Raw genomic sequence first — 25,863 nt, forward strand, 5'->3', positions numbered from 1 at the left:
TTAATCACACAAAAACTTCCCTAACGTTAAAGTAAAATAATAAAGTTAAAGAAATAGTTTAAAAATAGAATGTGACATTTAAATAAAAGAAAACAAACTTGAAATGTTCCATTTTTAAATATGAACGAAGAATATTCAATGATCGCGTTATTTAATTTAATGTTCCATTTTTAAATATCAAAATCGCTACCACATACATTTTGGGGAAAAAGTAGAATTCGTTACGTAATACATCACGCACAATTTGTCGGACGAAAAATCGAATTACTGCATTGTTTATCACATCCCCTAATATTTGGGCCAGATGTACACTCAACGTCAATCTTATTTACCTAAGAATAACAAACACGGGGTCATTCTGCAATTCGATTGTCATAATTTTGTTATATTTCCAATTTCGCAGCGAAATCATACAATTATTTCCATGATTTTTGGTGAATTAATATTGGATGTCGATCGTTTTTGGTTTTACGTGAACATAATAAGGTAATCATAAAAATTTTTTATTTATTTGTGACAATCGTGTTTACATTACCATAAACCATTTCATGTTTGACTCGGCCACTTTAAAAACATTTTATTTTAATACAAATATTTTCTAAACTAATATTTAAATTATACTAAACTTTTGGTTCGACTCTCACAATATCCGGATAACACATACTTTGTTAGCCGTCACAAACCACGTCGAACCAATAATTCATGCTTAATAAAACGCGATACAATTATAAGTCATCCATCCATTTAGATCCGAAATCATATTCATTCACTAATACCATTTTCGAAGTGACATGCAGTTTTTGCTATTCAAATGGGGACAGTTGTGTTTTTTCAATATAAGCTTTCTCTGGGTGCGTCGATTACGCATATTTTCGCTCACATTAGGGGTGCAGTGTGTGAAAAAAATGTTCTATTATAAATATACGCTTAACAAAGGGATGGGAGATCGGGTCACTAGCAAACGGTTTTGATACGGGTTTTTTTTTTACCTGCAATTCGGGGGTTCTTTTTTTAAATGTGGGTCTCAAACTTTAACAAGTTAGCCAGTCTGTGATCGTCTGCGAAGATGTTCACATGTTTTATAGTGCCCAGTGGTCCCATCGTGCTTTAACTATGGATTTGTCGTCACGGAGTAAGTCAAGATTTTTCGACTCTGGCATCGATTTAAGGAGAAAAGGTACTGTTGCGTTAGAGATGTTTCTTATTAGTTTGTCGATAGATGTGTAGGTATAATATAGAGGGTCGTAAAGGAGGTAATAACCAATGCTGAAGACAAATTGGAAAGTAATAAGGCAGTGAAAATGGTCTCGAATCTATCTCTGTATGAATCTGTGAATGCCATTCACATTAACATATAAATGACTAAGTTAGTGGACTCGTGTATTACGTATCAGATATTTAGCTATAAAATTGTTTTGGTTTATTAGGCGATAAATCTTAATTTCTCGTACGAATAGGTTGTTTTGATCTTATTATTCTGAAGGAGATATTATAAATTAGACATATAGGCAAACATTAAAATGTTTAGATGTCATAATTAAAATTACGTAATTATTTTTTTACATAGTTTTTTTTATATATATTTTTAGATAAACTAATTGATATCTCAGATAAGTGACGCATACTTTTTTTAATGGCATAAAAACAATATTATAGATAACATATAATCTTATTCCGAATATATAACAACAATACAACATAGATGTTTTGTGATAGTGTATATTTACCTATATGTAAGACTTACCTACGGATAGGGAATGCGATCCCGATCTCGCGGGATCTCGATCTCGCGAGATCCCGTGTAATTTTTCGGGATCAATCCCGAAGCATAATATGACGAGATCCCGTTCGAGATTGACGGAATTGGGCTGCAATGGTCAGCGATTCTACACACATGCACTCGGGACGCTTCACGCGACATTGCACATTACATAGGGTACATTGCAATGGACATTATATGCCGGTTAGCAGATAGCACTCTTGAGACACTTCAGAAGATACTCTTTTTTTAGAAGCTACTTTCAAAATCACCAATTTTAATCTCCTTGAGCTATACCTACTTTTGTTTTGATTATGTTCATGTAATTGAAATTGTTAGTTGTTTAGTTCGTAATATTAAAGGATAAAGGCTTTTGTTTTCTTTCAAATAATATTTTATTCTAATTAACCTCACTATCACAAACATGCAGTTTTCATCGTATTCAGTCACGTGAATTATTTTTTTAAACTATACGAGATCCCGAAATTTTCGGGATCCCGCCGGATTGATATTTCTAATCCCGCGGGATCTCGAATTCAGGATCTCGAGTCGGGATTGCATTCCCTACCTACGGACCAAGGGGTATTCAAAGGTTCTTACCGTAAAGTTTGATTTCCGTATGTCAACGTGTTCTTTATACAGTAGTTACGATAATTCTCAACCCTGTTACCCTAAGCATTTTTGCAGGCCAAACCACAATGGCTATAAAATTGTCATAGCTTTAACCAGACAAAATATCGGTTCTGTCGAGAACGCAAAATCTTAATACCATGCACTTATGCCAAGAAACCTCAGCACTATATCATAAAGGAATATTTAAAAGTATTTCAGATCTGCATTCCTTGGTCGCATTGACCGCAAATCTACGAAGAAGGCTGTTTGTCAAAATAATGACCTTCTAGTAATGGGAGGGTTGAGAGGACTATTATACAGAATATAAATAAAATTCTGAGGTTTATTCAATGCTTTGTTAGATGGACAGTTCTAGAAGCTTTGCTAGAACTTGTTAACGTAAGCTTTAGATTTGAGATCATTTCTTATATTTTAACAATAACTTTAAATATATTTTTTCTATTGGTTCGCACACCTGAGCTCGATTGGGCATAATCAATAATTATTTCTTCATATATCTATGATTTTCGCATCATGTAAGGCTCATAAAGTATAAAACTAACAGGTTTGCAGTTTTTTTTTATCAAAACACCATTTTTTTTATTTAAAAACACCAGGGTTAAAAAAAAGACAATAATTCTACATACAAACAAAGCTTTTCGCCTCACGAAGGGTTATAGGATAACAAAACAGGTATACACGTTTAATTAAAACACAATTTTATTATTTAACTTTGGTCACTACTGATGAGCTCAACAATAACTGTACAAACCGTAGATAGGTTATAAAAACGCGATTTCAAATACTCCAATAAATATTAACTTCAAAGTAATACATGAGGCCCTAATTACGTCACTTTAATAGCAATTTCAGTCATTCAAACCTCATTATAATCTCCAGAATGATCCGTTAAAACTTAAAAACGGGAGCGAGCCAAGAAAATCTGCAACTTTTATATTATTTATACCGGTTCAGTATAAGGGTTGGCACCCGGCCGACCGGACGTCTCTTTATGACCCTAGTTTTATTGCTCAGGGAAAACTATATCTTACTGAAAAATGTTAAAACTGTTAGGTATGATTTACCGTTGAGACAATTATAAAGTCAACAGAACGCTCATGTTTTATGAAGCGTACATTTTCATAATATACAATTTCGATTTTTTTTTTATATCTACACTCAAATACAGATTGTCCAATATCCCTAGAAAATCATTATATAAGAAATGTTGAACAAAGTTGAGGTACGTCTGGCAAGACTACGAATTTTGAATTTCGAACATTGCGAATTAGAATGTGATTATCGAAATAATTTACGGCTTACAGATTTAATTAATATTATACCATCGTTAAACAGATAATAGAAACAATTGGTAGCAATAATTAGAGGAGGACAGTTAACGGCAGGCTAGAATTAAGATTTTTGCCATAAACTGGCGGGAACTGCTGGGGATTAGGGGTTAAGTGTCCGCTTTAACGGGTATAGAGGTGGGATGAGATATCGATATTCTCAATAGTTATAAATCTACAGTGTCATACAAGTCAGTACTGTTATTAACATTCCTTCGTCTCTTTTCATCATAGTGTATTAAGAGCTTGACAGAAAAAGAGGAAGCACGTTACAAAAACTAAATTTTCTACGGCATTATTTGAATTTATATTGAAGCCTCAAATTACATATAATTATTTCCTTTTCTTAATTTTTGAACCTTTTTATAGTTAAATGTAGTATGTTTTCCATCTTTGGCTATATTTTCGGTGTATTTGTTATTATATATAATTTATATTAGCTGAAATAAATTAACAAAAAACTTGGTGAATATAAATGTTTAACAAAGGTTTCTTTGTAACAAACAATGGTTTAGGTATCGATAAATAAATAAGCGCATCACTAGGGTATGTAGTGTAGTGGCATACAGTCCGGCGTGTCGTTTTTATTGACACTCGTACTGTGACAAATATCCTACGAAAGCCTACAATTTTTTCCACAAGATCCGTATACTTATCACTAAAAGTATAACAATGGTTTTATTAAATAATTAGTTTCACCAAAGGAATTCCTGAAAACATGCATATACTTATAAAACTTGTAGATACCGATTTAAAAATGTGTGCGTGTACTGCACACGTAAGAAGAGAAACTTTCAACTTATAAAACTTTAAAAAAAATGATCTACTATATGCAACTTTAAAGAAATTGGTTAAATAAAATAAAATTAGATCAAGTTTAACAAAAAGGCTCAACACGAAGGCTTTTATTAACATAGACATGTATACAAATAATAAAATTATTTCATTTTACCTTATTACTACTAAGATTATTATAGAGTTTCATATATTGTAATATAATTATTACAATCATTGTTATCGTTATATATTTCTGTTAATAATGGCTTCGAATCTCTTCGTATCAACCGTGGTAGGGACAAGAAAAAGGTGACACGTAATCCAAAAATGTGACGGTAATCTTTTTTCCAACGCCGATAAAGAAGTTTCATTTCAAAACATACATTGCTATGTATATGCTATGCTACATTGTCTATGATTAACATAAGTTATTAAAATAAAATCAATGGCAATACAACCTATTTAAGTCTCAGCCTCAGGTTTCTGTATCTGTTTCATGATCGTTTGTTAATTTAATAAACTAGTAGGTATCCTCTAGTCACACACACACGCCGTCGACTTTAAGGCAAGACGGTTTCCTCACGATGTTTTCCTTCACCGTTCCAGCGAATGTTAAATGCGCATATACAAAGTGTGCAATTTACCTACTATCCATTGGTGCACAGCAGGGATTCGAACGTACGACCACAGCGATGAGAGTCGCACGCTAAAGCCAAGTGTTACTTAGAGCAGTGTAGGCACTAGGTTCACCCTGTATTTATTTCCAAAATATTTTAAAAGTGAAAAGACAAATAAATACATGAATACATGACATAGGCCGCTAGTATGTTTTAAAAATAATTAATACTAATATAGCGCACGTGACCCAAATAGGACTCGACTTGGATCAAATGTTGAGTCCATAAAAAACTCCCGTCTAAAATATTTAACAACAAAAAATTTCATAAGCTGACCAAAATCAATTTCAATAAAGATCGTCTTACCGAAAATTACCAAAACGTAAAATAAATTTACAAATTTCAAGGGTTGTCTATGCCCCCGGGTCTATATCAGCTTACACCTAAAGCGAAAAAAGAGAAAAAAATAATCTCACTAACGAAGCACCAATACACAGGAGGGACCTGTTTTCTTTACCCAATATCGGGTATTAGGTATCAGTAACACAATTACTGACCCAGCCTAATTTGATCAGTTGTGGTCGCGAAATTTTTTCCGACTACCTGCGACAAAAAATGCCGTAATTCATTTACGATGATGGGATTATAGCTTTCGGTCTACTTAAAATATTCTATATTGGTTTGGCTACACTAAGCTACGGGCAGTTCGTAGAACGTAGAAAAAGTAATTGAAAAGGAATGTGTAACAAAAATTTTCTCTTTTTGTCGTAGAAAATTAATACTAGAATTCTTTTCAGTTGAGAGCTCATGTCTGACCGATGTGGTCAGCAAGGTAACATCTGGAGCAGCAATGTGTCTAGCACCTCCCTTATAACAGTGGATGGTTTTGAGGACTATGAGTCATTTACTAGATCGGTCCATCTGGTTGATAAACATTATCTTTTGCATTCTGTGTTACCAACGTTCTCCAAGCTCTTACTGTCTCTGCGCATAGAATACTAGAACTATAGAACTGATTTTTTTTCCTATCAAAAGGAACATAATTTGTTAATGGTCCTTTACTTTTGTAAAGAACAAATCCTTGGACACATAAGTTACCAATTGTTATTTTATACAAGCACTTCATTTGTTTTCAAGTTCCCAATTCAAAATGGCGTCTCTCTAATACATAGTAAAAGCTTTAAAGTTTCACATAGGTTGTAATTATGGGGTAAAAGTGACGTCATTAACTGTTGACGTAACCCGCCTCTGAGTAGCCGAATGTACTGGGCGTGGTGTTTGCACTAGTCCCACCATAATTTTAACTTTCTACATAAGCATTAAGAGCACTTATATACTATTCCAAAAACCCATAACGGTTCCATAAATAATAATTTTACTAACCAATTATAAATCGTGTTATCCTACAATATATATAGTATATACCTATATGTACAAGCAAGGTGGCTTTATAGAGTGGGAAAGTACTTAGACCATAGGTTTTGACAACAATTACGATACACATAACATAACTTTTCTTATTATTATAACATACTATGACATTTGTATACCTATTTTTATACGGCTAGTTGTTAAGTTTTTTACAATTAATCTATCTGAAATCACTTTGCAAGTAAAAGATTTTTTTATTATTATTATTTGTTTTGTTATCAACGCGTAGCAAGGCAGATATTTTCCTTAAAGTTTGAAGTTATTTCGGAGGCAGATTAAACATACTATACATAATTAACATGGTATAGACATTAATAGTATTAGATAACATAATTAGGATAAGCAAATCATAAAATTACGAAGTAATTTTGTCTAAGAAATAATTTCGTAATTTGAACAATTGTTTGAATTGATCAATTTACAACGAATCCAAGCTATTCAACATCAATGAATGAATAAAAAGGCAACATTTAAAGCAAAAACAAGGTATTATCAAGCCATTAAAGAGCATAAAGCCTGAATTTGCCGACATAAGGCTGTATTTGGCCCTTTGAACTCAATGTCCATTTCCGAATGGTTCCTTTCAATAAATATTATCAAAGACTATCATCGCTTGGAATGTAAAAAAAAATCAGATGTTAGATTGCCGGATAGCGGAGTGTATTCAATTTTATTCTCAATAATGTTAATAGTAAATTAATTATGTGTTCAATTTTAATTAACTTTAACATTTAATAGAGACGCTTATTATTTTAAATGTAGGTTGAATTAATTTTAATTCTATACATTAAAAATAAATTATTTTAGGGATAATCGTTTTCAAAGCTCTGTGGTTAAATGCGAACTGAGCTCATAAAACGAAACAGACGTTTTAGAAGTTTTTATTATTAAGTTACCAGTAATTATCTTTAGCTTATAATTGCTGTTTACAATATTAGATTAGATTTGTTTATAATAAAAGTTTTTATAGAACAAACGGGTAGAAGGCTGACCTGGTGTTAAGTGATACCACTGCCCATGGATCTCAATGCCATAGGGCTTGCGAGTGCTTTGACGGCCTTTTAAGAATTGATACGCTTATTGTCCCTAAGTCAAATTGATTATGTACTTACGTTGTGAAACGATAGACGTTGAGGTAATACGGATGGTATTTTGTATTCTGCCTTGAGGTCCGATGATGAAACTCAGCTGCAGGTATTAGTCCGAACAACTCCTCTGAACACTCTCCGTGATAGATGCAGATATGTCCCACATATCTACGCAGCCCAAGGTATAAATTTAAGCTTGAAGAAGGCTTCATTGTCACCTTGAAAGGATTCACAGTAAAGTTATTACGGTTTTCAAATCAAATATTTTTCTTATAAATTAAATTATCAGTAACATATACATATTTACTTGGCAGCGCTTTTTCTGATCAATCATTGTAATAGGCGACTAAGAGAACGCCAAGGTTTCGAATACAATATCAAAATCATAACAAATTTCTATGAAAATTATTTTTGATTCATCGGCTACCAAATACATTCTGATTTATTGTTCTCCCCCGCAGATTATTTCTACCTTGTCCCGATAAAATGTCCACACAATGGGGTGTTTGAGACCCCTGCCAATTAATATTGGTCATGGCGGTCAAAAATACGTCAAAATCAGACAGATTTTTTGTTATGGATCATCCGATCTATCTTTGTATGAAATAAATATAACCTATAATTTAAACATATGTGAAATCCATGTTTTTTTTAATGTAAAATGAGGCAAATGGGCAGAAGGTTCACTTGATGTTAAGTGATATCACACATGGACACTCAAATTGCCAGAGGCTTCGCAAGTGCGTCTTTGTGCGTGTGCGTGCGCCATTTAAGATACGCTATTCTTGTCCTTAAGTCAAATTCGGAAGTACTTCAGTGGGCAGCTGGTTCCACATAGTGGTGGTGCAGGGAAAAACTGTCTTAAGAAACGCTCAGTTGTGGAACGGAACGCCGAGATGATACGGATGACATTTTGTAATATGCTTTGACATCCGATAATGAAACTCAGCTGCAACCGAACAACTCCTCTTAGCGTTTATTAAATTCGTCTTCAACGAATTCATAATAAATAAAGCAGGTATTTGTATAAAAGAAACGCATTACAGTAGTTTTACGAGTTTGTTATTACTCTTACTAGTAACGTAAAAACTGCATTACAAGAAAATATAGCGGCTACATATTCAAAATCGTATTCAATTCTTGGCACTCTAGCACATAATTAATTCAGGTGACACTCCGAAGTTTAACACACAAGTTTTCCATTGACCTTTCCTGCGGTGAAAAAACAAAACAGATTTAACTGCCACGTTGGTAGTAACGAGCTAATTTAAACTTTTAGGTGCGACCTTTTGAAGGGTGACACCCCCGTCACCTGAGGCGTTTGGCGCTGGCTAGACACAACCCAATAAATCACAGATATACAGTTGGAGCTAGATCGTGGATAGATTTAAAAATACTGCTCGATGTTTATATTCGAAGAATAATTTTATATATAAACATAATAATATTTTTAAAAAAGGAATTAATAATACCTTTATAGTCTATATTTTTTAAATATACAGATACAGTTATTTCATAGAACATTATGTAAACATTTGACAATTGACACAGTACTTTGTATAGTCTATACCCATGTATCGGTTCAAACCAATAAATCAGGTTCGATTTGTGGTAATTGTGCGCATGTGTCGACTTGACCACTGTCCACTCACGCGTGGGGGTGTGGCTACCTGATTGATCACTATAAAATCTCATATTACCCCGAATAACGAGATTTCATAGGGGTTAACTTAACTACATAAACATATATGCTTGGCATACGGTTAATGAATATTTTTAATTATTGAGAGTTGATATTAAGGGATACATTAAAGTTAGTATAGTGTAGTCATTTGTTTTTTTAAATTTAGAATTATATTCCTGATTAAAGTTTCGTAATAAGAAACGCTTCATGGGTATGGCAATTTACTGTCGAACGTTCTATTTTTAAATTCAATAGGTTTAAGGTCATACTCAGGTTCATATTATTCGACATATTTGAGTAATATTTACAAATAACAAAGGATTCGAGTTTAATCATTTTTAGTTTTTTTGAAGGATGCCTACTTATTAAACCCAATTTACTGCTATAAAGGCGCGGCCACATCGGAAGCATTCCGTCGGAAGCAATAAAAAGTAGCCATCTACACCGACACGAGCCAGGCCTAAATAAATCCTAAAACATCAATTACACGACACATTTACATAATAAACCCCCTAAACAAACCTGAACATTGTAAACAGAGCGCGAATCGGGTAGTTTTTACGCCATATTAATTTAGTGCTCGAGTTACAATCGACCCCAGTAAATAAAGTACCGGCATACTTTCCTCACAAAGCGATTGAAGGAAAAATAATAATAAAAGCAGTAAGGAATGTAAGGGAGTCTGCATAGTACTTATGTAAAATTAGCTCCGGCGTCTTTGATGTGCCGACCAATTGTGCCTTGAGAAAGCGTCTTTATAATTCCCAAGCGTCGGAGCTGTTGGCTTATTTATTAGGCAATTAAATTCTTTGCCCTATGTATCGCAAATCCTTGACTACTTCAAATTTTGCATACGCGTTTTGTCGGAAGAGTTCAAAGGCGAAAATCGTTCGAAATTTAAATTATAATTTAGTGAAAGCGTCTAATCTTAACACTCTTATAGTCACTATTATAGTTGCATCTACCCTACAATCATCTAGATCCTGAAATAAAGCACTGACTTGCCAGTACTGCTATTTTTTTAAATTACTTGCACATTTCTCTTTCTGACTTTTATATTTAGAAATATTATTGATGTCGATCTATATAAATACAAATTAATCGTACTAATACTAAGCGCAAAACTCAAAGACGGCTGGACCAATTGGAGTCATATTTTTTATAAAACAAGGTTTATATAGAAAGAAATATTGCACGTCACAAAAAAAACTACTTTCTTTTTCTGTAATTGTGAACGGGTTAAGGTTGTTTACAAATAGACACTTAAACAAAAAGGCCAGCAACGCACTTCTAAAAAAACTATTACAATATATCAAAGTTGACGTATTTATTTACCAAATCAACCCCTAATTATAACTCGTATAAAAATCAATTGACAATACGCTGTCATTTGCAAAACACCAGAGCCGTACCATCTGTTGACAATTAACTTACCTGTAAAGAACCCGGAACCGCAAACAGTTACTCTTTGTCCCGTGAGATAAGTGGTCAATCTCGCAACTGACACCTCAGACCGTGACTTGGGCTAATTATATGTAATTTGGAAGGGTTGAATGCATCATTGTCCATATGTCACTTGGACTATAATGGTTGCGTGATGTTTTGGCATTTTTAAACATCTTCTTACGGTATTTTTATCTCGAACAGTTTAAAATTCGAACCACTGTACTGGCGTAAGAGTAGAACGCATAACATAGAGAAGTCTATGGAGCTTTTTAGTGAAAATAAGCTCACCTTATATCCAGTTGGAAGCTATGCCTATTGTTCTACGCTTATCAGACATTTTGTAATTAATTTATTATTATTTAACTCTGATTATTTTAATATAGATATTAAAGTTATTATTAATTTCAGCGGATGCGGACAGTGCGGCAGAGGGAGGTGGCTCTCCTACACCGGGGGTGCCCGCAGACACCCTCACGTGTGGTGCTTGCCGCCGGGCTTTCGCCCTATCTGACATCGTGCGGTTCATACAACACAAAGTCTCTTCCTGCGACAAGGATCTCACCACCTACCATTGCTTTAGCGCTGGTGAGTATTGAAGGAAGACAGAAAGTTCTATTCACAAATTAATTATCACAGAGAAAAATCAAATTAGTGAAGAAAAACACTTTTTGAACGGATTAAAGCTATGTATTATTATTAAAAACTTATAATTATTTACATAATTCTAAATTTTTATTTTTTCCCGACGTTTCGCGTGCTTTATCAACTTCGGGCAATAAATACAGATAAAACAACTTTCTCTGCAGCTGTGATACTTTTGACATTTAACACCTTTTGTCTTCAGTCACCGTGACCACGCACGCTGAAAAGCACGCAAAACTTCGGTAAAAAAATTTAAAATTTAGAATTATGTAAACAATTATAAGTTTTTAATGATAATACATAGCTTTAATCCGTTCAAAAAGTGTTTTTCTTAATGTGTAAAAGCTATTTTAACAAAAGACAATACCAATTTAATAAACTTAAACTATAAGCCCCAATTAGTTGAACAGTGTTTTGTCACGTTTGTTTTTGTGTACAAAAATTCTAAGCTTAAATACTAAATAAGTACCTATGTTATATGCTATTTCAAGTAACTATCGCAATTGAGTACCGAGCAATAGACTGACACATTCCTACATTCGAGTCGTATCTGCCTTCTTTGCCTTTAATTGAACAAATTGTTGTTGCCATCCGGCCTAAATAGAAATCGAAATGTTTGAAACACACAATTAAATTAAAAAGTATTTTACTTTTCATTTCTATTCAAATGTATATGATAATACGGCGGACATATCCTCTATACAAAAATTAATTAAAGGAAATGAAAAAGTAAAGCTGATAACAAAAGTAATTTCGAACTGTCCTTCAGTAAAATATATTCAATACAATTAAACACAGGATATTGATTAATAAACTTTTCCAGGTCCAAATTCCGACCCAGAAGATGGTTCAAGACCCGGACAATTAAGTACTGGAAGTGGAAGGAGACCATCACTCCTGACTGCAAGAAGGCCGCCCAACAGTCGGGTTCACACCCCACCACTAGCCAGTCCATCAATAGCACCGCCAGATTTATTGGAAGATGGTGGAGCTTCCAGCACACCTAAAAGATTATTAGATGGTAAATCAAGCCTTCTTTAGCATTTTTGAAGAAAACTATATCAGAAAATCAATTAACCGATATAATGCTTCAAGACAAACAAACATACAACATTAAACTGAATTATATTTTAAATTATTTAATATAATAATAAATAATTTAAAATTCAAATTCTTCTTATACGCGGAAATATCTTGTACACTGTGTAGTTATATGATAATAATTATTTTAAAAAATATTTGGTAGAATAACAAAGCTTAAGTATATGTTATTTATTTACATCAAATAGTAATGTATATCTTTAGATAAATCTTCTGTGTGTGTGCATGATTTTGATAAAAAAAGTCCGATGTACAAGTGATGAAGTTGTTATATCTTTAATAATTAAATAAATATAATGTAGGAGTAAGCAGTAAAAATAGTTACATTTAACTCAATTTATAGAAAATTTAAAGCAAACTTAAAATACAGATGCCGATGCAGAGCAGTCAACTCCAAAAAGAAGAGCGTCGACATCCCCAATGCCATCCAGCTCACCTGATGAAGACATCAAACCGAAAATCAAACAAGAACACATTATGGACACATCAGGCTCACCCGACGACCAAAAGAAATCCAGAATAGACGTTGCTGATGCTGAGTCTAACACAATGCATAGTGGTATGTAAAATTTACTATTAAATATATAATTTATATATATTTGGCTTAGTTATGTTCGGAGCTAAGGTTCGAGAAATCTACGTTATTACGTAGATACGAGACTCTTCAATTTTAATTAGTTATTATTTTTTTCAACTAAATTTCAAATCTTATTGCGTTCACACAATGACATTTTAGTTATTTTTGAAATGTTAAGAATGTGTTGCTGTTATTAATGATTGTCTAAATTTGCTGTCAGCTTGGATGGAATGAAAGGATTTGGTTGTTTATCGGCTCAGACATTGTGTGACATGTTGCGCAATAACAATACCGGACAATTCATTAAATGCTGCGTCATCTTTGGGTCATACATTGCGGATTTCTGTCAATCTTATACAGTGTGTATAGGTTTCTTTATGTTGTAGAAAATACCTTGATTCATCTAAAATATCTTTTGTAAAATTGAACACATTTAAGTAGTTTAACGGCACTAATGTTTTCCAAATTGTTCGGGATTTGATAATTGTAATATATAACGCTCTTTCAATATAATCTTTACATATCGAGTACCGTTTACGATTTTTAAATTTCTTATCGTAATCCTTAAGCTCAACAAACACGTGGAAACTTGGAACATCTGTATAAGCGCAATCTCGCGGGGGTGGTTCGAAAAATAATCTATCCAAGCATAACCCTTTGTGCCAGCAGATGTGGCGTCATTTGAGACTTTTGTATTAAACCGTTGCACAACAAAAGCTTTCTTAAACCCGAAAATTGTACAACGTTTAAATTTTCAACCCGCATTCTGTCAACCGCTTTGTTGAACGGTCACTATGCGTAATCAAAAATTAAGAATCGATCCAAAATTCTGACATTAAAGAAACGTTAGCTGCCACAATACGTTTGCGCTATCATCCAAATGTCAATTGCAGGTTTCGCTTCAACACCAGTTGTTTGGGCTTATTGAGTTTATCCTAAACGGTGATATTAACCCCTTCGAGTGAGCTGTCAAACGCTACATTCAATATAGGGGTCCGTTAATAATAAAATCATATATTTTATTCATCTAAAACAAAACCCATCTATAAATCTCCAAAGCTCCTGCTCATTGTCAAAATAAGATCATAATTCTGACTTTGTAAAGAACGTGCCATTGAAAAAAAGGATTTTAATTTAATTGTATAACTTTATACATGTTAATTAACCCCATCAGTTTACGAACAGATAAGGGGATGTTTTTGGAGAAAAAAATTATTTGCATGAGCACACGATTTGACGTGCGCGCATTGTTATCACCGGCTTTTGTGATGACCCTTACGTTAACCATGACCAAACTTAGCATAAAGATATGAAGGTATATGAACTGGCTAATGAATATTCAGTCTTGACCCTATTTGTTTAGAGTTCAATATCAAAGGATCAATTGCTAACGTTAGAGCATTTTAAATTTAAAGTTGCGCATGATATTATAATTGTCAAAGATGCTACTGAGGTTCCATTGTCAGAAACGGTCTTTTATAATTTTTTCAAAGATAAAAAATGTTTGGCGTGCTCCTGACACGTTCATGTGTCGCCGTGACCTACGGAACGTCTTTGACGAGGGCACAATGGACGAGGATATTTTTAGTTTTACATAAAGGTAGCTAAGTAGCGGGTTTTGAATAAGTGGCTTTTAATTTTAGATCTGACGTCTTTCTGAGGGGAAGATTGTCTCGTGCTCATCGCGTGTCCTTTACCTATGAGAAAGTTAAATTTGGAATATATTTGGGTCCGATGAAGTAACGTTGGAATGACGACATTTTCATTTAAGCAATTTGTTCGATATACAATTTCTTTGTTTCGATCGTGAACAACTAAATTTTTAACTTTGCAAGTTATGTATACCGTATGCTTTATTATAGGTGGCGATACTGCCAACAGATATTTATTTATGTATTAGTCATACTTAACATATAACAAAAGAACATCTTTTGATGGCTGTGTCCACAAGTCTGATACATTACCATCACAATTGGAGAACCGATGGTCGTCAGTTATTTGTCTCAGAGTCAATATTGAACCAAGTGTACGTTGCGTCCAGTGTTTGTTCATATTATTTAGCTTACAAATTAATGAGGGATTGTTGGATCAGAATGGTATTCGTTTATCACTTTAAAATCTAATATGGTCAAAGGATTTAATATGAAGTAGTTGCTTTGATGGCGAAGTTTTTTGTCAATTCTTCTCGAGCGCTATTTGATTTAGGAACTAGTAGTAACTTTGAATTTAGACCTTCGTTTTTTGATATTGACGTTTTAGTTAACGTGAATAAAGGAATTTTTATCTAAAATATAATTAACGGAATATTGAATACTGCTTCCTGATAACCGACCGCAATATTTTCATATCAAGACGCGTTTTCTTAAGGGTCGTCCACAAAGGGCCATCTCTTACAATCTTTAATCCTATCTCGGGACCTTTGCGGGCAAATTTAAATTTCTTTAGAAATATCGTCTCTATTATATATGTGCGGGTTCTATTCCTCGTGACGTTCGTGGGCGAGATAACGTAAGTTAAGTCCGAGTAGATTGTTGAGAAAAAACTACCGCTAACTTCAACTGAAGCCCATCTTCGACTGCAGCTTAGGCAATTTGATCTTTATAACACGGCTTTAAAATCTGATCTCGTCTGCAGTATCTAGGATTAGTGGAACCTTATTTTGTATATGAGGTGATAAGTCTTTATGAAGGGTCAACCTTTTCTATAGAGAGCTCACCCTTTTAGTGAAAAGAGTTCGTTGATAGCTGATTTAGGATTGGTGATAATGCATCCAGTGTGTGTAAATATATCATAGATTTATTCTATGATAGATCTCTTCGAGAGCGTTTTTTGAATGGAATATTAACAATGGACTTCGAGTAGATACTGACATTTGTCCCCTAGGTCAGATTTTAAAGGATTGTTGGTCACATCGATTTGAGAGCAATGAAAAGCTTTGTGGTTTGGACATAAGGGTTATTTGTTTGATTGTTAATTGAATCTCGTGTATATTTTGATCCAATTATTCCTATTCATACAGTAATTGATGATTTTTATGAAACTAATATAAAATACATTCATGTTTTGTCCTCGGCATCAATTTTAAAGCATATCCCCAACCCCTCCAACAGTTTTATTGTTTTTCTTCAATTTTTTGTAATATGTGGTAATGGCCGTTCCACACGTGTCGACAACGGTTATTACGAGTTTAAAATAGCCGCCAACATCTGGCCAGAAACGGACCAATTTTGGAGATCACATCTCCGAGATAAGGGTTTTGTTTGGGTACGTCGATTGACATAATATAACCGTGTATATTTATCGTCAATGAAATGAGTTTCTGGTTAATTTCTTATATAAATCAATTGCTTTTTTAAAACCGAGTCTAAATATTTTATTATTTTTTCTAGATATCTTTTGCATAGGCACATAAATCGATTAAATGTTAGTTTAATTTTAACTTAAACTTTACATCGAAACTTATAGTTTAGATCTCTTGGGGTACAAAATTGAAATCAAGTTTTATTATTTAAGTTATCAATAACATTTCGGTTCAATTAGAGATTGCCAATATCCTTGCATTAATCAAAATTTTGATCATATTGAAGTTATCTAAAATTTTCAAAACATTATTTACAAATGTTTCTTAATACAATTACCAATCAGCAATTAATTTAATTTTTGTAAAATGTTTCCTATAAATGATATATATATATATTATTATATTATGATATATAATATTTTCTTCTTCTATACGTCTTTTAAATCAATGTTGCCAAATGATATTAATTACCCAAAAAGTACTAATCGTGGAACATATTTGATGTAAGAAGATTTATACTCTTTTTATACTAACCGTAACATATCAACGGGTCACAATTTGCACTGGGGGGTTGAAAGGGTAGTTTGGAGGGTTGGGGGTCGGAAAGGGAAGACGGTCATTCAGCGCAGCGGCGCGACGGACATCCGCCGCATAACAAGTCGATGGTCTAAGCGCTCTGGCGTTATAAATATCGTGAGGTTCTTTTTTCAAATTTTCAATATTGTCTGTGGTAAGATGCGTATGGAAATATCCAGAATTTAGGAGTACCTTATACGTACTTTTTGGAATAGATTTTAATGTACTTGTAACAAACACAACTCATGTTCATCAAGAACAAAATAATACTTAGCTGTTTTATCTCTTTTCGTCCAAGCGGCAGCACATTTGACGGAAAGAGATACGACTATTATACAACAAGGTGAAGTCGACGATTCAGTTATAATTAATAGTTATATAAAATATTTTACCTAACTTTTTATTGTTAGATTTTAATAGAATATAGGAGGAGCGCTCATTTTCTCACGCGTAAAAGCCTGCAAAAGAACTCTTTCATAGTTTCAATGCGTGAACGGACATACAGAATTTTTAACTAACGCCCATACTTAGCTGTATTGTTTAACAGTAGTATATATTATCTAGATATCAATTAATAGCATAGACTAAAGGTCGTAGAAACTGTACGATTTGGTAATTAATTATTAATAAGAATATAAGACTTACACAGATACAAAATTATGTAATTTTTATGCACTAACAGTTAATATGATTAAAGTAAATCTTTCAAGTTTTACTTTAATCATATAAATAACGTTCGACTTAAGTTCATAACTTAGACAGTTTCTCGAGGTGTCCACGAGAGGCGCTAGTGAACAACTGTTGACAGGAAGTAGCGCCGACGGCTTCCGGTAGAATGTTCTATATGCTGCATTTTCCATTTTCAAACTCAAGTTTTTTGAGTTTCACACCTTTTTATATTTTTCTTTAAGAGCTTTTCAAGTTCGGGCATCCATCAAAATAGTCAACGTTTTAAATGATAGATTACATTTTATTTTTCAAATTTCGAATATTAAAATGCATAAAAAACATTTTTATTTTGTATTTTGTACTGACAGACTTAACGTGAACTCCTGGTTCATAAATTCCATTTCTTGGCCTTTTAAGAGTCATACCCAATCAAAAGTCTTGACTCTATATCTGAACCTAACAGCCATAGCTCTAGTCCATATTATAAAAGCTATCAAAACATTTTACAACACTTTAATTATGATATCAAGATTAAGAAGAATAAAATTGTCGAAAGAAAACAATTTTTTAACCAGATTAAAGGTATTTGTATTAATAGTATAATATTAATTATAAGTGTTTCGCGTGCTTTACAGCGTGCGGTCAGTCACCGTGACCACGCACAAATAATTATAAGTTTATAATAATAAAAATAGCTTTAATCCGGATAAAAAATTGTTTTCTTTCAATGTGTAAAAGATATGTTAACCAAATAAAATTGTCATATTAAACTTTAAAACACTTTGTAAGAATTAAGGAAAATGATTCGCAGATCTAAATACATATAAAATTACTTTTGCTTATTTAAATAGGATGAGAAACTGCAAAGATACAGTCGAAACTCACGTCTTGTACATTTAGATCCGAATCGGATGTCGTATGATCTTTTTGAAGATTAAGCAAACACGTTTAATAGTAAATTAATTAAATAAATTTTTTATTATATCTGTCGAACGTAACCAAGAATGAAGCCTTTATTTACTATATAATTGAAGTCAGACTCTGAATATATTTTTATACTATTTGGGCAAATAGGTGATTGGAACCTGCGATACAGTAATAGATGAAAATGGGTTGAAACGGCTAAACCGATACTATGAAATTTTAAATATTTGATAGGTGATCAAAGCTACATTACAGGCTGGGAAAATATAATCATTTTTCCCTGGAAGACGACTGAATAAAACATTTCGTCTAGTTAATTATTAAAGTACACCACAACTTATGTAATAAATCAGCATATACAATTTACAAAAAGTAATATAATATTAAAACAAAGGAATGTATAACTATACTTAACAATTCTTTATGATTATAATTAAAGAGATAACTTAAAGGATGTCTATCGTGGTCTATAAGGAATGAAGGCATCGGACAACGCTCAGTTAAAAATGTCTAACAACCGTTTCGATTTCAAAAGGCAATCGTTGATTGTCATTGTGAGGCAGTGGGGGTGAAATTTTTAAACGCCCCCCGTCTGGTCCCACATAATCGCTTGGGGTGGACACATCTTGGACAATAACTTTAGTCATCCGAATTAACTAGACAGAACGAATCACAAAATGCTGTAATCGATATAGTTAGTGGCGACTGTTTTTTTTTTCTTCTGCGTATTTGCAAGCAGCCCTACGGCAACGTGCGATCTGTATGTGGAACAGCTTCCAATAGAATCTGTTCATCTACTACCGAGCGATTCTGCCGATCTTCTAGCTCTAGAATATTGTGACGTTTTAGTTGTCTCACATACTGTTCTATGTTTCCGAAGGGTCCCGAAAGCTAGAAGTTCATACTTCTATAGGTACATGTTCTTTCATGATTTACCTCTAGTACCTTTTGGATGTAATAAATACAATGGAAAGACCACCTATCGCTATTAGCAAGGTTGTGTTATAATTGATTTAAATTCGTTATACTAATTTGTACTAAGGAGTATTTATATGTACTTTCATAGTTCAGCTTTGTTCATTGGTAGCTAAAAATACTTGTCGGTGATTTATTGGCATTTTAGAAATTCTATATTACGAAATAAAATTTAATATGTTTTTGGATTGAATGTTTAATAATAGTAACACATTTTCGGTAAAGTCGTATTTATTTGATATGTAATGAAAAACTGTATTGCTAGTTCACATATACACCACAAAGCCTAGCAATATGTTAATCGTAACCAATATTATATTCTATATATAATGTACCAATAAACTTTAGTAGACTTAAGATTTGATTGACTAACAATTACAATTTAAGATATATCAGCTCACCCACACGTTATTGTTTAATTATCAGTATTATCACACGAGCAATAGATCTTATCAATGTAATATCTTATAATCCATAATACTCGGTAAGGCTTTGTACAATTATTTATTAGGCGTTGTTGACTTAAGAGTCTCTAAGAGACCTATGAATTTTTCTCCCTGCATGCGCAATTACCACTTACTTAATGCAGATATCGTGAGAATACCGACGTGCCTTGGACCCAAAATCTAAATTTTGTTAAGAAACGTAAGCACTCTGAGCCCAAGCGAGGGTTGTACCGCGATTATTATTTGTTCGTTAAATACGTTGTCTTTAAGGAACCGCGGTTTCGAAATTCATCTTCGCCATTCCACATGTAATGCACAGTGCTAAACGACTCGTAGGTATATTATTTTGAAATAACTTCTTTGAATTATCGAGGCTGTGTTATCCGCTATACATAGTAAAATGTAAATGCCAAATAAATCTGGGTTTACACTGCATATTAGAATTGTGTTTGAATACTTATTGAAAGCATCGTTTTAAAAACATAATAATTTAATAATAAATACCCAGTAGTGACCAAAATACAATGGACAATATAAAAAAGGTAAAATGTTTTCGATGTTCATAATACCTCAGTATATAGGGTGTATTTATTTGCGATTTAGCATAATAATACGCATTTATTTACAAATAAATTCAATATCATATAGTAATTTCATTTTACGAACAAAAAACGTGAATGAACTTCATTAACAAATATGTCGTTACAGCCTTATTTTTTAGGTCTGAGCAGATTTGTATCTGTTTCATTATCATTTGTCAATCTAATAGGCAAGTAAGTGTTTGACTCCTTTTTGGGTTTAAGGCAAGCCGATTTTCTCGCGTTATCCTTCACCGTTCCAGCGAATGTTAAATGACACAGAACGAAAGTCCATTGGTCCACAGCCGGGGATCGAACCTACAACTTCAGGGATTAAAAAAAATGAAATTGTTGGTTTTTGTATTATATTATTTTAAGATTTAATAATACTCTTCATTGTATGAACAGTACCTCACGATTTATGGGTTAGACATATAAAAAGGCTTGTCCATCAATACATCCTGTATCCCGGTCACAGTCTGACCGTTACATTTCAATAATCGTCTTAACAAGACTGCTTATCTGGCCGCGCCTTCCATTCTTATATTAGTGATGCTCTTATTTTTATCGATATTTTCTTGTACCGCAATTGTATGCAGGAATGCATGATGGTATTTAGATTGGATTAGCTTTCGTGATCGATATATTTATGTTAGTAGATTGTTAAATTGTTTATCGGGGATTCAATAGATGTTCCTTAACTTAAGATTATCATAGCAATATACGGATTAAATTTCAAGTATGTCCATTTTGATGCTTGAATTTTTAGAGCATTAGACCGCAATTCATTTCCCTTTCGTAGATATGTAACAGTATAGATTTCAATATCAACAGTCGTTACCGCGCATCTGTACGTGATTCCGGTCCGCGAATATTTCATAAGATTTTAGAGGTGCATGAATCACGCGGAACACGAAGGGGCTATCCGTCACGCCCGCCGTCCCTCGGACCTTCTTAGCATGCGTGCCACGTGCCACCCTAGGCCTACTCCGCGATATGTGAAAGCTATTACTAGACACTTTGCTATTAATATCAGTGTGAATCCGACGAATATCGTGTTTACTAACATCATTTCTATTTGTCCACAGAGCCAAGTAACTACGTATGCTCCACCTGCAAGGCGCGCGTGCACTCTGCTTGGCGGCTGGTGCAACATGTCCAGCACGTACATGGCGTGAAGATATATGTGGAGAGCATGCCTCAACAGCTACTCAACAAACAGAATCACTCAAATTCAAGCACATCTTCAAGCAGCTCCGGCTGCTCGTCGTCTAGCGCACCGTTGCCACCACCGTCACTTCGTCACCACCCTCTGCTACCTCCGCCAGATATGCATTCCCCTTTTGGAGTTGGTGGGCTGCTAAGAATGCCGCTGCCTGGTAGCTTACCACCTCTTGCTCATCCATCAGTACCTCCAGCGCCACTATTTGCTCGCCCCAACCACCACGACCATCGATTTAGAATGGAACAACTCGTTTCGGAACAATTCCGCCACCATGGTCTCAATTTAGCTGCTGCTGCTGCGGCCGTTGCAGCAAACTCCCTCCCACCACATCAAGCTTTTCCTTCACCGGCTGATCGGCCACCTGTAATACCTACCTCGCTATCAGCTCGTGATAGACAGCCCCCAGTATCACAGCCTCTTTCATTGGAACCCCAGCTGGATTTTTACTCGCAGCGCTTGCGGCAACTGGCCGGTACAACCAGTCCAGGGGCGGCCACAGGCAATTCCAGCTCTCCTAGCCCCAGGAAGCATTCTCCTCCGTTCGCTTCCCCGTCGCCTTCCCGAGTAGGACAAACTCCACCGGTGGGCGCCGGACCCGGAACGGTGGACGCGCCACGTGAAGCAACACGGGCGCATAGTTCCATATCACCTGAACGTCGAAATGAACCACAAACAGCTGACGCTCCACCAGCAGATCGATCTTCATCGTCCCCTCCAAACAAACGGACCGATGAAGCTAACCACACTTGTGAATTCTGTGGAAAGAAATTCAGGTATGAAAACAGTTTAATGGTTCATCGGCGAATTCATACTAGAGAAAAACCTTTTAAATGCACTGAATGTGACGAAGCTTTCGAGAAAAGCTCAAAATTAAAACGCCATATGAAAGTACATCGTCCCGAAAGCAATACAGAAGAGGGAGGTGAATCAGCTGGGGATACCGGTGAAGATGACACCGAAGATGAAATGGAGGATGAAGAGCTGGATGGCGAAGAGGAAGAGGAGAACGACGACGGGGAGGAGGTGGAAGAGGCCGAGGACCTAACTGTATCAAATAGCAGTGTACCTTCGGCCCCAACCAGAAAACAAACACCTGTGTTGCCAGCCCACCCGCCTACTGCATCTGTTGTTGGTGAACTTATGGACAAATTTGGTCTCTCCAACATTGCCCAATACAGTGAAGCTTTTAAACAAGCTCTACAGGAATCTGGTAATTCGTTAAAATGGCAACTGGCTAAGGACCGCGACAATAACAACGGGCCTCCATCTGATAAACCAAATGGAATGCCTCCATCTGCGGCATTACGATTAAAAGAAGAATTCGCTAAAATGCCCCCACAACCTCATCCCCTATTCAATCCTTTTGAGAGCCCATTTGAAGCATCAAAACGAATGAAACTGGAGATGGATAGAGGTGAAGGATGGTGGTTACCTACATTACATGCTCAGAGGCCTCCAGAAAATATATTTGACGGCCTTAAAAATAGTAGCAACGGTCTTCTCCAAAACCCACTATTAAAAACAAAAGAAAGCAGACGTAACGACACTTGTGAATTTTGTGGAAAGGTATTTAAAAACTGCTCAAATCTGACTGTTCATCGGCGATCACATACTGGAGAGAAGCCATATAAATGCGAGTTGTGCTCCTACGCATGCGCACAGAGTTCAAAGCTGACGAGGCATATGAAGACGCATGGTCGATTAGGTAAGGACGTCTACCGCTGCCGGTTTTGCGAGATGCCTTTCTCAGTTCCATCGACACTTGAAAAGCACATGCGAAAATGTGTTGTCAACCAAAGCAATGGAGGCTCTCTCGCTCTGTCTGACGACTCTAATGCGTGCCGGGATGAGGCATCGTGACTCTACCCCTGGGGCGGCCTACGTTTCCCACCACCTGCGCCGCCCAGCCAGATTTTCTAGAAAAATCAATTTCTCGAACAATTATTTGCTTATTTGCTATAGAAATTCAATTTCTAGTCTTAAGAAATCATTGGAGTAGCAAAATTGTAATTGCAATAGCTCTTATCCTAATGGAGGGGCATTTTCCTTAAAATTATTGACATATCTTTTGAGCCAGTGTTAAGAATTCCAGTTGTTGATGTTACTGTTTAGTTATTTTCTTTGGAGGCTGTATGTTCTTTGCGTTACATTTTGATCTTCGTTTTTGATGTGTTTTTTTAATTGTAAAAGAAAACTAATGCCAAAGTTAGCTACGTTGATTTATACATTTAATTTTAGTATAGCGTCAATTAATTTTCGCTACGTTTAAGATAGAGATAGATGTTTGTTTTTAGGATTATATACAACAATAAGAAAATGTTTCCTATCCTAGATAAATCTTGTAAATATTAATGTGTAAATGGTATTGATGTTCATATTTATAAATATTTGGCAATTTAAAAAGTTGGAGAGACGGTGAGTTTCCTGTATCTTAAATTAGGACAAAATTAAACTAGGATTAGTACAGGTAATTTAGAAGTAAATTTTAATCTTGTGAGGTGTATAATCTAATTCGTTTGAAAAGCCAGTTTATTTAAGACTGAAAATATTCCAGCTTTTCGTTGTGATCGTTATCACTGGTACCTCTAGAGCTAGCGTGATTCGGTATACGTACTTAATGTAATATATAGAATTTATATAATTTAAGTAAATTATAATAGATTATGTCTCCAATTTAAAAATCCCTTTAGTTTTCTCTCAATGGTGTTATTTTAATGCCATTCAGACAAAACATTGTTCTTACCAAAGGATTATTTTATGGGTGCCATTTAATAATTCTTTGGTACTTTTCAGTTGTACAAATTAGTCAAACACGGATTGTTGAGGAGACAAAGTAAATAACAAATAAAAACTAAGACAAATTTTATTGTGTAACTGTGAAAGATGAACTGTTTTTATTATTTTTCATTTTTATTATTTTTATTTCAATAAATATCAATGATTTGTTAATCAGATCTCTTGTTTGATTTACCCTGCAATTTAGTGGAATATTAAAGAGTTTAATCAAAACTTCGAACTTATATTTCATACCCAATTCGATATAGTAGTCTCAACCTTAATATTGAACCTGGGACCGGCATAGTTCGAGTTACCGAATATCGGGGCTAGTTCCAATGCACCGGGAAGAATAATATTTGAAACCATGTTTCAGATATGGAATAGAGGTTTCTACATCTAAAACTTTTTAAATGTTAGTTATAATAGGTTTGCACTTAAGGCTAATATTAAAATAAGAAATATCACACACAGCACTATAATATTATAAGATCAGGTTCAAAGGTTCAACGTATTGGACGATGTACCGGTGTACTAAAACTACTTAATTTTTTTTGGCCTTATTTCCGATTTTTACAGTAAGTTAATACTATAGAAAACTATTAATGTCAAATCTCTAAGTCAATTTGTACGCGCTCGTGGTACAAGCACATTTGTACGCGCCGAGTGTGATTATTTGGCACATGCAACCCCAGTTTCTCCAACATTTCCACATTATATACACTACCTCTAAGGACCTTAAAAAGTACAATGTTATCGTAAAGTTCTTTACCTCTAACATGTTGTATTCTACCATACCTAAGACAAACATATACCTATACATATATATGTTACATAACTGGGTAAAATGCGTACTATGTACGCTATGTAATGTATAGAGTATACAACCTCAGTTAATGTATCTCGTAAATTCATTTTGACTGATAAGTATCAGTCATCATATAAGTATATGATGTTATTATTTTTTATTCCTTAACTAATCTTTCTCGTTAGAGTTCTCTTGTTAGACTGGACGCTACAGTAGCAGACTTTGCTGGGATTTATGTTTAAGTACTTGCTTATAATGATCGGTCAAGATGTTACGTATTTTAAACTAAAAAATCTGGAATAACTCCAGTTTAAGCAAATTCAAACGGTGAACAATTATTTGAGGAATGTCAATCATCAATGAAGATTTATAGATAATTTTCAAACGAAGTTTAGTTTCGAATCTAGAAAACACCGCATCTCTATGTTTATGAACATTGGGTCTTACCTTATATCTGTAAATATATTTACAGATTGTGTATAATTTTGTATACACAATACACA

General features: G+C 34.3%; 1 protein-coding gene across 1 annotated transcript in view; it reads left to right on the top strand.

Annotated features, from left to right (window-relative positions):
* Positions 1-24,657, top strand: part of LOC123713766 (B-cell lymphoma/leukemia 11B) — a 35,228-nt gene extending 10,571 nt beyond the window's left edge. Inside the window, exons 2-5 of the mRNA XM_045667609.1 lie at positions 11,172-11,348; positions 12,229-12,426; positions 12,877-13,065; positions 21,641-24,657. Of these exons, the coding sequence (XP_045523565.1) occupies positions 11,172-11,348; positions 12,229-12,426; positions 12,877-13,065; positions 21,641-23,637 (2,561 nt within the window). The 3' untranslated portion in view covers positions 23,638-24,657. The remainder of the gene's footprint in view (positions 1-11,171; positions 11,349-12,228; positions 12,427-12,876; positions 13,066-21,640) is intronic.
* The last annotated feature ends 1,206 nt before the right edge of the window (positions 24,658-25,863 follow it).

This window comes from Pieris brassicae, chromosome 1, assembly GCF_905147105.1.
Source record: "Pieris brassicae chromosome 1, ilPieBrab1.1, whole genome shotgun sequence".
Classification (NCBI taxonomy): domain Eukaryota; kingdom Metazoa; phylum Arthropoda; class Insecta; order Lepidoptera; family Pieridae; genus Pieris; species Pieris brassicae.